Source organism: Desmodus rotundus, chromosome 5 (genome assembly GCF_022682495.2).
Source record: "Desmodus rotundus isolate HL8 chromosome 5, HLdesRot8A.1, whole genome shotgun sequence".
NCBI classification, from domain to species: Eukaryota; Metazoa; Chordata; class Mammalia; order Chiroptera; family Phyllostomidae; genus Desmodus; species Desmodus rotundus.
In genome coordinates this window covers 41,420,540-41,433,849 of record NC_071391.1, presented here as the reverse complement: position 1 = coordinate 41,433,849, position 13,310 = coordinate 41,420,540, and the positions used below count along the sequence as shown (strand labels likewise).

The 13,310-nt window shown below is 41.2% G+C and overlaps 2 protein-coding genes across 2 annotated transcripts; both read right to left on the bottom strand.

The window, feature by feature from the left end:
- Positions 1-270: 270 nt before the first annotated feature.
- Positions 271-1,706, bottom strand: LOC128781072 (olfactory receptor 10T2-like). Its single transcript, XM_053925374.1, has one exon. The coding sequence runs from the start codon at positions 1,516-1,518 to the stop codon at positions 547-549; it is 972 nt and encodes a 323-aa protein (XP_053781349.1). The 5' UTR covers positions 1,519-1,706; the 3' UTR covers positions 271-546.
- A 9,449-nt stretch (positions 1,707-11,155) lies between these two features.
- LOC112303412 (olfactory receptor 5P76-like) lies at positions 11,156-13,102 on the bottom strand. The gene is made up of 2 exons (XM_024558999.3): positions 13,044-13,102; positions 11,156-12,129 (listed from the first exon to the last, which is right to left on the bottom strand). Exon 2 carries the CDS (start codon positions 12,098-12,100, stop codon positions 11,156-11,158), a length of 945 nt encoding a protein of 314 aa, XP_024414767.2. The 5' UTR covers positions 12,101-12,129; positions 13,044-13,102.
- Positions 13,103-13,310: the final 208 nt, after the last annotated feature.

Below are 13,310 nucleotides of genomic sequence, written 5' to 3'. Positions count from 1 at the left end.
CCAACAGTGTACTGGGGTTCCTTTTTCCCACATCTTCACCAACATTTGCTGTTTACTGATTTATAGATGGTAGTTATTCTGACAGGTACAAGGTGATATCTGTTGTACTTTAATTCACATTTCTCTCATGAATTGTGCAAAATATTTTAAAAACTACATCTAGTTTATAGTAGGAAAAGAATGAGGCCAGGACACATCAGACAAATAGAACACACGTTAACTGCTTTGCACATAAAGTGCTAATTTTTATTAGGAGTACTCCACTTTCTTCACCTTTATTTATCAATGCTCTATAGATTTTTTAAAATTTTATTTATTTATTTTTAGAGAGAGGAGAAGGGAAGGAGAAAGACAGGGAGTGAAACATTGATGTGAGAGAGAAACATTGAGAGTTGCCCCTCTCATGTGCCCCAAATGGGTACTTGCCTGCTGGGCCCACAACCCAGGCATGTACCCTGACTGGGAATCGAACCAGCGACCTTTCACTTTGTGAGACAATGCCCAACCAACTGAGCCACACCAGTCAGGGCAGGCTCTGTACATGTCCTAAGAAGTGTTCAAGGCTCTTTTACTTGCCATATGAGAGAAAAACCTACTGACATTTCCTAGTACTCTCCTTAGAGCTATTTGCATGTCTTTGTTCCTTAGGCTGTAAACTATGGGATTAAGCAGAGGAGTCAGCACTGTATATGTCACAGACATCAGCATATCTTCACAAAATGAATCACTGTCCTTGGGTCTCAAATGGACAAAGCCAGAAAAACCATAGTGTATGCACACTACAGTGAGGTGAGAGGAGCAAGTCGAAAAGGCCTTATATCTCCCCCTTGCAGAGGGCATCTTCACAACTGTGACCACAATGAAGACATAGGAAATCATAATTAAAATGAAGGTGCCCACTAACACAAAGGAAGTGAGTGCAAGAAGGATCATTTTCTGAAACAAAGTGTAATCACAGGCAATGGAGGCTACAGGTGTGATGTCACAGAAAAAGTGCTGGATGATGCTGAAGTCACAAAAAGACAAGTTGAATACTATGAGGACAATGCACAGAGACACCATGATCCCAGTAACATAAGAGGCCATCATGAGCTGAAGGCAGGTCTTGTGGGTCATGAGGATGGGGTAGTGCAGCGGGTTGTGAATGGCAGTGTAACGGTCATAGGACATGGCAGCCATGATGAAGCAGTTATTGCCTGCCAAGCTCAAGAAGAGGAACATCTGTGTGGCGCACTCAGGAAGGGAAATGGTCTTGCTGTCTGATAGCAAGTCCACTAGCATTCGGGGGATGACTACCATAGTGGTACAGGTTTCTGAAAAGGACAAGCCAGAGAGGAAAAAGTACATCGGGGTGTGAAGGGTGTGGCTGAGCTTGATGGCCACCATTATGGACACATTTGCAGCTAATATGGTCACATGGGACAAGAAAATCATCACAAACAGGAGACCCTGCAGGTCTGGGAAACTGGAAAATCCCCACAGAAGGAATGTGCTCACTGTGGTACAGTTGCCCATCATGCAGTGGGCTCAGTCACTCTCCCACAGATGCAGGCAGATATCCTTGAGGTCAAGACTATGGCAAGATTATTAAAAGCATTGATGTCATGTGGACTTTAATCAAGAGTTCCTGGACAATGGCAAGACAACTGTCCATGAGTGATCCTGAGCATTGGGATTGAAACGGGCCAGGATGAATTCAAGGTCAGGATTCAGGGGACTGAGAAAGATCCTACTGGAGAATCTGTGTAAATGTCATAAAGTATGCCAAGTCTATCCTGGGATCAACCTTATTTATCACTTCTTTATCGCCCTCCTCTGCAGTCAGTGTCTGCAAGAAAGAGGGCAATATGAAAAATGCTTATTTTCTCCCCTACCAGAGTATGAGGGCAGCAGGTGTGCAATGTGTATGTGTGATCTAGTTATAGACTGGCAGGCATAGAGAAGTGCCCGACGAGGTTGACTGAAGCAATGTGAATTTAAGAAGTAAGAAATTCTTTTTGAATGGTTTCCAAACATTCTTGGTAATACTGTTTCCAGAGGTGATTACCAGAAAGTGGTGGCCACTTGGCTAACAATTATGTCATTGAATAGACCTAATAAATGAATTCACTGTTCTGGAATTCGTACTGGTTTTCTATCCATGACAGTAAGTGGAGGCTGGAGGTGTTCAATAACTATCTCCCATTCATGCAGATCTCGAAGGCAAAATGGTTGTGGAGAGTCCACCCCCATCCTAGATGGCTCGTTTGTGTTCGTGATGTCAGATTAATTCTTGACCTTTCAGGGAAGTTTTCAGGATGTGTTCTCACTGATACACTGGTGGAAAGGGCTGCTTCGCAGCACAGCTCTTATTAGAGCTTAAGTTCTCTGGCCATTTTCATGAGTCCTTAAAACATCCACTGTGCTGAGTGTGAGACCTTCTGTACAGAGTGTGGTTTGGTTTCAGGCACTGCTGTCAGGGGAGGAAAAGATAACAGTGAGAAGACATGCGTGTAGAGTTGACGGTTGAGGAAAGATGATAGAGACACACTGGAAAGCACTTGAAGATCTACAAAGTTTGAAGAAAATATACCTTTAGCTGAAAAGTTTGTGTTTTTTTTTTAATGTACTGAATTACTGGACAAACAATATACAAGAAGTATGTCAGGTAACCAGTATTTACTCAGCCTCTGAAATGTGCTGGTCAATATGCTGTGTGTTTGATAGAATATTCTCACTAAATTTCCCCAACATCTCTGCACATTAAGTATTTCAATCCTGATATTACAAAAACGGAAACTAAGGTACAGTTTACCTGATTGACTATGTAAGACTCATCGATTAGCTCCACAAATATTTATTTAATGTCTATGATGTGTCAGTCACTCCCATGTGTGGGAATGTAACATGGAATAAGACGTATTACCTCTCCCACTCAGATAGAGAAAAATGCCATCAAAAGAAGGAAACAATGGTGAGAGCTCTTTTACCGTTTTGTCCACATACTTGCAGCATAACCTGGTAAATACACGCATGTGTGTGACGAGAGTTCAACAAATAAATGAGTTCCATCTCCCCCAGGAAGCCTCACGTGGTTGTTTCTTAGGTGCACTGACCAATTCTTTTCATCTATATTCTTTTCTCTCTTTAGCATTTCCTTAATTTGGATATGTGCTTTGTTGGCTGCCTCCTTCGATACATTTCAATACCCACTAAGATAGAGCCATATCACCTAGCAATGTGATAACTGTGTGTCGATATTTAATACATACTCGTTTAATGAATGAAGTGTATCCCCCACCGCCTCCAAAAAAAGAGAGAAACCCTGTAAACTATTCTCAGAGTGGTTTCCATTGGAACAAAGCAATAAAGACTTGTTTTCTAGTCCAAACAATATACTTTATCCTCTGTACATCAAATAACACATGATTGCCATACTGCCCCTAGGGAGCACATTGGGGTCACCATGGGAATCTTCTCGGGGATTATATACTTTTGCTCACATCCATTACAAGTTTCTGACAGATTGTTCTAAGAAGAGAAATGAAAAACTTCAGGAGAAATTGTTGTGTTTCAGTTTTGAATCTCTCACTGTGATTCTGTTACTCCCTTTCTCCATTTGTTTGATTGTAAACCCTACTTTCCTCAAAATACTCAAGGGAAGTGGTGATTGAGAATATGTCAATATGACATCATTCCCACTACTTCTAGTCCCTCTGAGAGGGACAGAGTGTGAGGGAGATGTTTCTGGCCCAGCCCTCCTTGGGATACACACTTCCATAACTGCAAGGCACATCATTGATTTTTCCCCTGAAACACCCATTTCCAGGTTATTTGTGCCTCGTCTTTGCAGAGAGATCTAGTGGACTTATCACGTCTGGTTTCTTCAAATATCAGTGAGAGCTACAGGAGCTTGAGGCTACTTCTTGATATTAAGCCACTTTGCAGACTCCTATCCAATTACCACATCAAAACCCTGAACAGTGGGCACTGTAAACCAGTCCACCTTCCAAGAGGTACATCAGAACCATGACCAGCTTGGGAACCCCTGGGACCATCACGTCAGTCATTATTCCCCTCCAGACTGAGCTGGAGGATTTTCCTGGTGGCTACACTTCTTTTCAGCTCATGGGCCAATGTGAAAAGGTGCAGAAATGGGAATGTTTATTACCAAGTATTTGGAAAAGTACATTCAACTTTTTTTTAATCCAATCAGAATAAAGGTCAACTTTGAATCAGCTTTTCTACAATTTTCAGAAGAGATACAGTATTCCCTTATGCGTGGGGGTATATTCCAAGACCCCCAGTAATGCCTGAAACTGCAGACACTACTGAACTCTAAATATATTGTTTTTTTCCTATACATAAACACATACCTTTTTCATATAAAGGCGGCACTTTATGGCTTCTCTTTGGCATATTTGAATTGCTAACATCACTGTTTTGTGCTTTGGGCCATTATTAAGTAATATGTGGACTAACTGAACACAAGGACTGTGGTGCTGTGACAGCTGATTTGATAACCAAGACAGCTGCTACGTGACTAACTAGGGTGGGGGATAGCGCATATGCAGCGTGGATTTGCTGGACAACGGGATGATTCATTCCCAGGGCTGGCAGAGTAGGATGGTGTGAGACTTCATCATGCTACTCAGAATGGCCCACAATTTATGATAAATTTTTTTATTTCTGGAATTTTCCTTTTAATGTCTTCATGTCACAGTTGACCTCAGGGCAGGAAAATAAAAGAGTATGTTTTCCTGAATTTGAGGTATGCATTCTGATAGAAAGTTTAACAAAATTTATGTAAATTGTAGGTTCATAAGGCTCATGTATGTTCTGGTTATACATGGCCTTCTAAGTTCATATATATGTATGTATATGCATGTATGTATGTGTATATGTACATATTTTTTCTTAGTTTTCTCAGTGAGAATGCTTGTTCTTTTATAAATCATGAGTGCATAAGTTTGAAGACATAGTGAGTTATCAAAGGAAAATCATGTGCAGAGACGCAAAGAATTAAATTGCCAATGGTGTACAGTGAAATTTACAATTAAATAATGAGTGAACTATGGAAATTGCACAAGGATTTTAACACATGGCTTTCTTTACTCTTTCCTGCTTAATTGTTGTGATACAATGAAATCACCTAATTAGCCTTGAGATTAGAGCAGGAATTATTTAGTAATGGGAATTGAGCAGAATTAGAGGAGTCTGGGTTCCAATCCAAGCTCTGCTTCTATTACGTACAAATTACATACAGTAATTTAATTTCCGTGATAACCAGTCTTCTCCTGTGTAACGTGGCCTTACATATACCTCCTCTCAGGGTTACAATGCTGTGCATGCAGACCTATCAGATTGTAAGTGTCCAGTACCTGCTAATTCTATTTCCATTTGCTGAAATATCACATGGCTTATAGACAGCTTTCCCACAGATGCTCAGCAGTACTCACCTGCTCACAGTTGCCTGTAACACTGTACCAGCTCTTCTGCTGGGTTGCCTGTGTGAAGTCAATCCCTCTTGGCACACTCTGCTCTGGCGTTTGCGGTCCAATCTTCAGTTTTCAGATTTCTGACCTCCTCAGTGCTGTTGTTCGTGTGCTAATTGTGCATAAACTTCCCACATTATGACAAGAGAAGTCACTTCCAATTTTTTTTAAAGAGAAAAACATTAAGCTACGTGAGGAACTCATAGCTTATGCACAGTGTTCTACAGTTCTTTCTGTAATACTTAGGCTTAAGTGTTTAAGCCATTTTGCCCTTAGAAGCCCTGTGATGCATTCACTCTGCGTCTGAACGTACCGGGTTTCTTATGACAATAGGGTAAAACTCTGTTCTTTATGTCTGAAGCTGGGTTTCCTGTAACATCCAATGAGAATTTTGTGGTCACCTGAGACCATTACCCTTGACACCACTTGGAGTTCCTTCCTCTCCATGGGACACCAGGAAGATTGTCCTCTGTGGACTTAGAACTCATTGTGATGTTCACAAAATAATGTTTTCATTCTGATGTAGTATCATAACTATTCGGTCAGGTTTGTTCTTATTTATCTGAAAAACAAACCAAGTAATTGAAAACTCTACTTGTTCAAGTACAATTTAAAGTGTGGATGATTCCTTCAGGTTTATTTCACTTCCTACTCAATACTATATTTTATAGTTCTGAACGTTTGCCAAACCCCATAGGCCTCTGTCCTGTATACGGTGCAAGGGGGAGAGGGCCTGTCATACTGAGTGTTGCCCAGGAATCTGTCAGAAGAAAGGTGGAAAAGAATAGGAACACGTAGACAGATTGATGTGGCTGCTTTCTCACTAAGTAACTCTTCTTTAGAAGGTCTTGCTGACCAGGAAAATTCATGTTGACTGAAATCTCCATTTACTGCAATGCCACTCAAAAATGTTTTCTGGCATTTTATGAAATATTGAAAACATAAAGCCATGCTGAAAAAATCAGACTGTTAGCAACAATATATCCATTACCTAGATTGTTCTGATGATCTACTCTTGTGTAATAAACTATGGCACAACTTCCTGGACTTAAACAAGTAGACTCGTGTAGGTAGGGCTCAACAGAGATAGCAGAACACTGCGTATCGTGCTCCTGCTTGTCTGGGTTTTCATGGCGGCTGTGGACTGAGCCCTTGGATGGGGATTCAGCCTTTCTGCACGTGCACAGTGGTTTGACCCTTATATTTTTTTTCTTCATGAGTCTGAATAAAGTTTTATCAATTTTGTTTACCTGAAAAAGTAGCTCTTGGTTTCACTGATTTTTTTCCTATTGTTATTTTAGACTCGATTTTCTTATTTCACTCTAAACTTGATTATTTCCTTCCTTCTACTCATTTTGGACTTTGTTCTTTTCATAGATCTTTTAGATGTCAGCTTAGATTGTTTATTTGAGGTTTTTCTTCTTTCTTGAGGTAGACCTTTATTACTGTGGACGAAGTTATTGGAACTGCTTTGTCTCTGTCCCATAGTTTTTGGGGTTGTTGTGGTTTCATTTTCATTTGTCTCAAAGTATTTTTTAACTTCTTCCTTGATCTCATGGCTAATCCATTCATCGTGTCACAGCGTGTTACTTAGCCTCCGCATGTGTGTATGTTGCTCAGGTTTCTTCTTGTGAATTCTAGTTTTCGTACCATTGTGATCAGAGAAGGTGCATGATATGATTTCAATCTTCAATTCACTGAAACTTGTTTTATAGCTTAATATGTGGTCTCTCCTGGAAAATACACCATGTGCACCCTGATCAGTGTGGATCAGTTGGTTGGGCATCATCCTACAAAGCATAAGGTCACTGGCTTGAATCCTGGGCAGGGCACAGGCTTGAGTTACTTGCCCAGTCTCACTTGAGGTGCATGCAAGAGGCAGCTGATCAATGTTTCTTTCACACAATGTTTCTTTCTCTCCCTCTGTTTCTCCCTCCCTTTCCCTCAATCTAAAAACAAATAAAACATTTTTTTAAAAAAGAAAATACACCATGTGCACTGGAAAAGAATGTATATTCTGCTGCTATGATGTGAAATGTCCTAAAAATGCCAATTAAATTCATGTATTCTAATGTGTCATTTAAGATTGCTGTTTCCTTATTGATTTTTCTGTCTGGGTGCTACACCCATTGATACCAATGGTGTTAAAGTATCCTTCTCTGACTATATTCCTATTGATCTCTACTTTTATTTCTGTCAATATTTGCTTTACATATTTAGGTGCTCCAATGTTTGGTGCATAAATACTTATTAGGGTTATATCCTCTTGTTTGATTTTTCATAATACTACCCTTATTAATATTTGACTTCTAGATCTTTTAACTCTCCAACCAGGCAAAGACACAAGGGGGACTTTATTCAAAAGATGGTGTTCACAACACTTTTAATCACTGTGCTGGGATTCTAGTTGACAATCTGAGTTCATCAGTGTGGAGGCAGAGGCATAACTGTGGAGAGCATGGGTTTGTGTAATGGCCTGTCAGAGTTATAGCAAAATCTGACACAGACATTCAGCCACTTGAATCAGGATGAAACATCCCACAGATCAGTGGTCAGGAGTCACAACTACCAGAGCCAGTCATTCATGACACAGCAAAAGCTTCACTCAGCGAGCCATTCATTTATTAGTTGTCTCATTTCAACTAAGCACTTATGCTGCAGGACCTGTGTGAACATAGATGCACGGGGAGAGAGGAAAGACATTGTGGCTGTCTATAAGAAGCCTCCAACATTGTGGAGAAAACAAATACTGAATGTTCAACTGTAATGTGCACTGAGTATTCTGAAGAAAATGTACAGGGTTCTACAGTGGGATAACAGGTGTACGTAATTTGGTTGGAACCTCAGAAAGACTTTCTAGAAGATAGAAAACAGCTTTTAGGTTAGTACCCATAGAATCATTAGGCATTACTGAGGTGAGGAGAAGAATGCATTTCAGGTAGAGCTACTGCATATGAGTGGCCCTGATGTGGTAAAGAACATGGAATACTTAAGGATTTAAAGAAAACCACAACTGATTCCCAGAGTTCATGTGTTTAGAGATCAAGGGAAAAGTGGTGAGAGGCAAAAAGAAGGATGGGCCATGTTCAAGACTTTATAAGCCATGTTCAGAATTGTTGTCTTTACTCTAAGATCCTTGGGGGATATTAACAAAGGAACTAAGCTATTTAGATTTATGGCTATGACTGATGTGTGGAGAATGATGGGAAGAGAGTAAGAGCAGGAAGAAGAAAATTAGTTACAGTTGTATTCATATTCTCTAGAGAAACAAAACCAATAGGAGACAGATAGAAAGATAGAGCGATGGAGAGATAGGTGCTTTAAGGAATTGGCTCCGACAATTGTAGAGGTAGCAGTTCCAAAGTCCAAATGCAGTCCAGCAGAATAAAAATTCCAGTAAGGGAAAACCAAGATTGAGGCATAGGTAGACACACTGCGCCTCCTCGCACAACCAGAACTGACAGAAAATGGAACAGCAAGGAAGTCTGACACCAAGTAGATAAAAAAGAAACATACATCCAGACCAGTAGGAGGGGCAGAGAAGGGCAGCCAGGGTGGAGAGAACTCGAGTGGCCTTGGCGGGACCGAGACTGACGTAATGTGGGACGAACGGGGCAGGCAGTCCGAGCACTAGCAGACCCTGCGACCCCACATTCGCGTACAGATAAACCGAGAGCGCCAAACTCAGAGTGGCAGAGAACAGGGCAGGCAGAGCGGCAGGTAGCACCCCTTGGCCCCACACTTGCTCACAGATAAACCCGGACGAACGGAGTCGGGCGAAGCAGATCACGCAACCCAGGGCTCCAGTGCGGGGAAATAAAGCCTCAGACCTTTGATTGAAAAAACCCGTGGGGGTTGGGGCGGCAGCAGGAGAGACTCCCAGCCTCACAGGAGAGGTCGTTGGAGAGACCCACAGGGGCCTCGGGCGTGCACAAGCCCACCCACTCGGGAACCAGCACAAGAGGGGCCCCGTTTGATTGTGGGTAGCGGAGTAAAAGACTGAAATCCGGTGGAGAGGGAAGCTGGCCCCATTGCTCCCTCTTGGCCCCTCCCCGACGTATAGCAACACAGCGCAGTGACCAGCATTACCCCGCCCCAGGGAACACCTAACGCTCCGCCCCTTAACGTAACAGACACGCCAACACAAAAAAAAAAAAGGCCCAAATGACAGAACACTCCAAAGCTCCAGAAAAAATACAACTAAGCGAGGAAGAGATAGCCAACCTATCGGATGCACAGTTCAAAACACTGCTTATTAAGACGCTAACAGATTGGTTGAATTTGTTCGAAAACTAGATGAAAAAATGAAGCCTATGCTAAGAGAAACACAGGAAAATGTACAGGGAACCAATAGTGATGCGAAGGAAACTGGGACTCAAATCAACGGTGTGGACCAGAAAGAAGAAAGAAACATCCAACCAGAAAAGAATGAAGAAACAAGAATTCGGAAAAATGAGGAGAGGATTAGGAACCTCCAGGACACCTTGAAATGTTCCAACATCAAAATTATAGGGGTGCCAGAAGGAGAAGAGGAAGAACAAAAAATTGAAAACTTATTTGAACAAATAATGAAGAACTTCCCTCATCTGGCAAAGGAAATAGACTTCCAGGAAGTCCAGGAAGCTCAGAGAGTCCCAAAGAAGCTGGACCCAAGGAGGAACACACCAAGGAACATCATCATTACATTACCCAAGATTAAGCAGAAGGAGAGAATCTTAGAAGCAGCAAGACAAAAGGACACAGTTACCTACAAAGGGGTTCCTATAAGACTGTCAGCTGATTTCTCCAAAGAGACCTTACAGGCAAGAAGGGACTGGCAAGAAGTATTCCAAGTCATGAAAGGCAAGGGCCTACATCCAAGATTACTGTATCCAGCAAAGCTATCATTTAGAATGGAAGGGCAGATAAAGTGCTTCTCAGATAAGGTCAAGTTAAAGGAGTTCATCATCACCAAGCCATTATTATATGAAATGGTAAAGGGACTTATCTAAGAAAAAGAAGATAAAAAATAGGAACAGTAAAAATGACAGCAAACTCACAGTTATTAACAAACACACCTAAAACCAAAACAAAAGAAAACTAAGCAAACAACTAGAACAGGAACCACAGAAATGGAGATCACATGGAGGGTTATCAGTAGGGGATTGGGAGGGGGAGAGAGGGAGGAAAGGTACAGAGAATAAATAGCATAAAAGATAGGTGGAAAATAGACAGGGGGAGGGTAAGAATAGTGTAGGAAATGTAGAAGCCAAAGAACTTATAAGTATGACCCATGAACATGAACTATAGGGGGGGGATGTGGGAGGGAGGGGGTGGGCAGGACGGAGTTGAGTGAAGGGGTGGAAATGGGACAACTGTAATAGCATAATCAATAAATATATCAAAAAAATTCCAGTAAAAATTGATGTCACAGTGTTTAGTTCTGACACACCCAGGAGACAGAACCAGTGTTTTATCAGGGACCTCCAATTGTTTTATTTTGTTTTTAATCACTTCAACTGATTGGATGAGAACCACCTACATTATTTGATACCAGAAAATTCACCTCCTATCCTCACAAAAAGCTCCACATTGGCTAATGACATGTAGATAAATATATTTTGACTACAGACACTCGATTTCCTTTATTCTTATATTTAAGGTATGTCACCATATCAAACCCCACAAAATAACAGGTTTCACTAAGAAAATGTTTTTTTTTGAAGCACTCTTTTCAGAGCCCCCTTGATTTCATTGTTCCGGAGGCTGTAGATGATGGGGTTCAGCATGGGAATCACCACTGTGTAGAATACAGACACCACCTTGTTCTGGTCAGTTGAGAAAGTGGACTTGGGCATCACATATATGAATGTGATGGTCCCATAGAACAGGGTGACCACTGTGAGGTGGGATGAGCAGGTGGAGAAGGCCTTGTGCCGCCCCTCGTTGGAGTTCATCTTCAGGATGGTGATGAGGATGTAGGTGTAGGAGACAAGTATGACAAACACTGTGACCACGAAGATGGAGCCAGATGTAAATGAGGGAACAACTGCAGGGATACTGCTATCAGAACAGGAGAGTTCCACTAGAGGGGCAAAATCACAGAAAAAATGATTGATTTCATTTGGTCCACAGAAGAATAAAAAATAGAAGCAAATAGTAAAGGAGGAAGCATTGAGAAAACCACCCACGTAAGCCACTATGAGGAACTGAACACAGACTTGTGTGGACATTTTGGTTGAATAAAGCAGTGGGTTGCAGATTGCCACAAAGCGATCATATGCCATCGTAGCCAGAAGGAAGTACTCGACTATCCCAAAGACAGCAGTTGAACCAAGCTGCGTGCCACATCCATGATAGGAGATCGGATTTCTCTCCACCAGGAAGTTTATAAGCATCTTGGGTGTGACGGAAGTTGAAAGGTATGTGTCAGCAACAGCCAAGTGGCTCAGAAAAAAATACATAGGATGATGGAGCTGAGAAGAGATTCTGATAAGAACGATTGTGCTGAGATTGCCAGACACGGTCACCAGGTAGATACACAGGATGATCACAAAGAGGATGACTCGAAGGACTGGGTCATCAGTTAAGCCCAGGAAAATGAAGTCTGTCACCACAGTGTGGTTCCCGGGCCCCAGGGAATCCATGAGATAATGTTGCTGCTACCCAAATGAACCTGTGATGAAACATTACATTAATGCCATCACTCAAATGTGGAATCTAATGAACAAAATAAACCGATGAACAAAATGAAGCCAGAGGCATGGATACATGGAACAGACTGACAGATTCAGAGGGGAGGCGGTGGGGAGGACTGGAAGAGATCAGCCAAAGAACACACATGCATGTATACAGAGCCCACAGACACAGACAACAATGTGATGAGAGCTGGGAGTTGGGGGGACATGGGCTGGGTGGAGAGAGGCAAGGGGTGGGGGGAAGTGGGAGACATCTGTAATAGTGTCAACGGTAAAAAAAGTTGTGAGTTCAGTGGTTTATCTTCATTAAAGCACATAAAAATTATTCTAAACAAAACAATTATTTAAGCCAAGTCTGGGCATTTTTTAGAGTCCAGAGCTATGTGCAATGAATCTTGTATATTTCGACAGCTAGTGAGGGGGTAGTTAAGGGGTGGAGGGATTGAGCAGAAAGGAAAAGGACTCATGGACATGGAGAAGTGTGGTGATTGCTGGGGGAAGGGGGTTTAAAGGGACTAAATGGTAATGGAAAATATATAATAAATATAAGAAAAATAAACTTTTTCAGCAACACTACAGAACCTGCTTCAAATAATGTGTATCTTTTTCTCTTTATATTGTGAATTTATAAAATGTACTTACAGTGGCTTGAAATCTAAGCATTGAAAACATAAGGCTTGTCAGAATAGCAGATAGGAATTGTCAGTATAACACGGAAGATGAAAGCATAAATATTGGATTACGTAATGGAGATGTAATACCTAACACTTATTGAAAGGTTACTAAACGCTAAGCACAGTGTAAAACATTTAGATATTAATTTCCAAGAAATAATACTGAGGACTTGTATTTATAGATGAAGTAACTGATTTGCCATTGGTTAGTAACTTACCAAGTTTACCTAGCAAAGGGCAGCATCAAGTCGTGAATCTCAAAGCACTTTGAATCCAGTCCATTCCTTTTGTAACTACACTGTAAATGAAATTAAATAATACTCATGATGTAGTTGAGTCAGAAATGCATGGTAACAAATTCCTCTTTTTACAGGTAATGTATGAAGGAGGTGCATAGTTATAGAGAAAGTTTACATTTTTATCAGTAAAACAAGTTCATTTTTTAAAAGGAGAAACACAAATTTTTTCATTCAGTTATTCTTTTT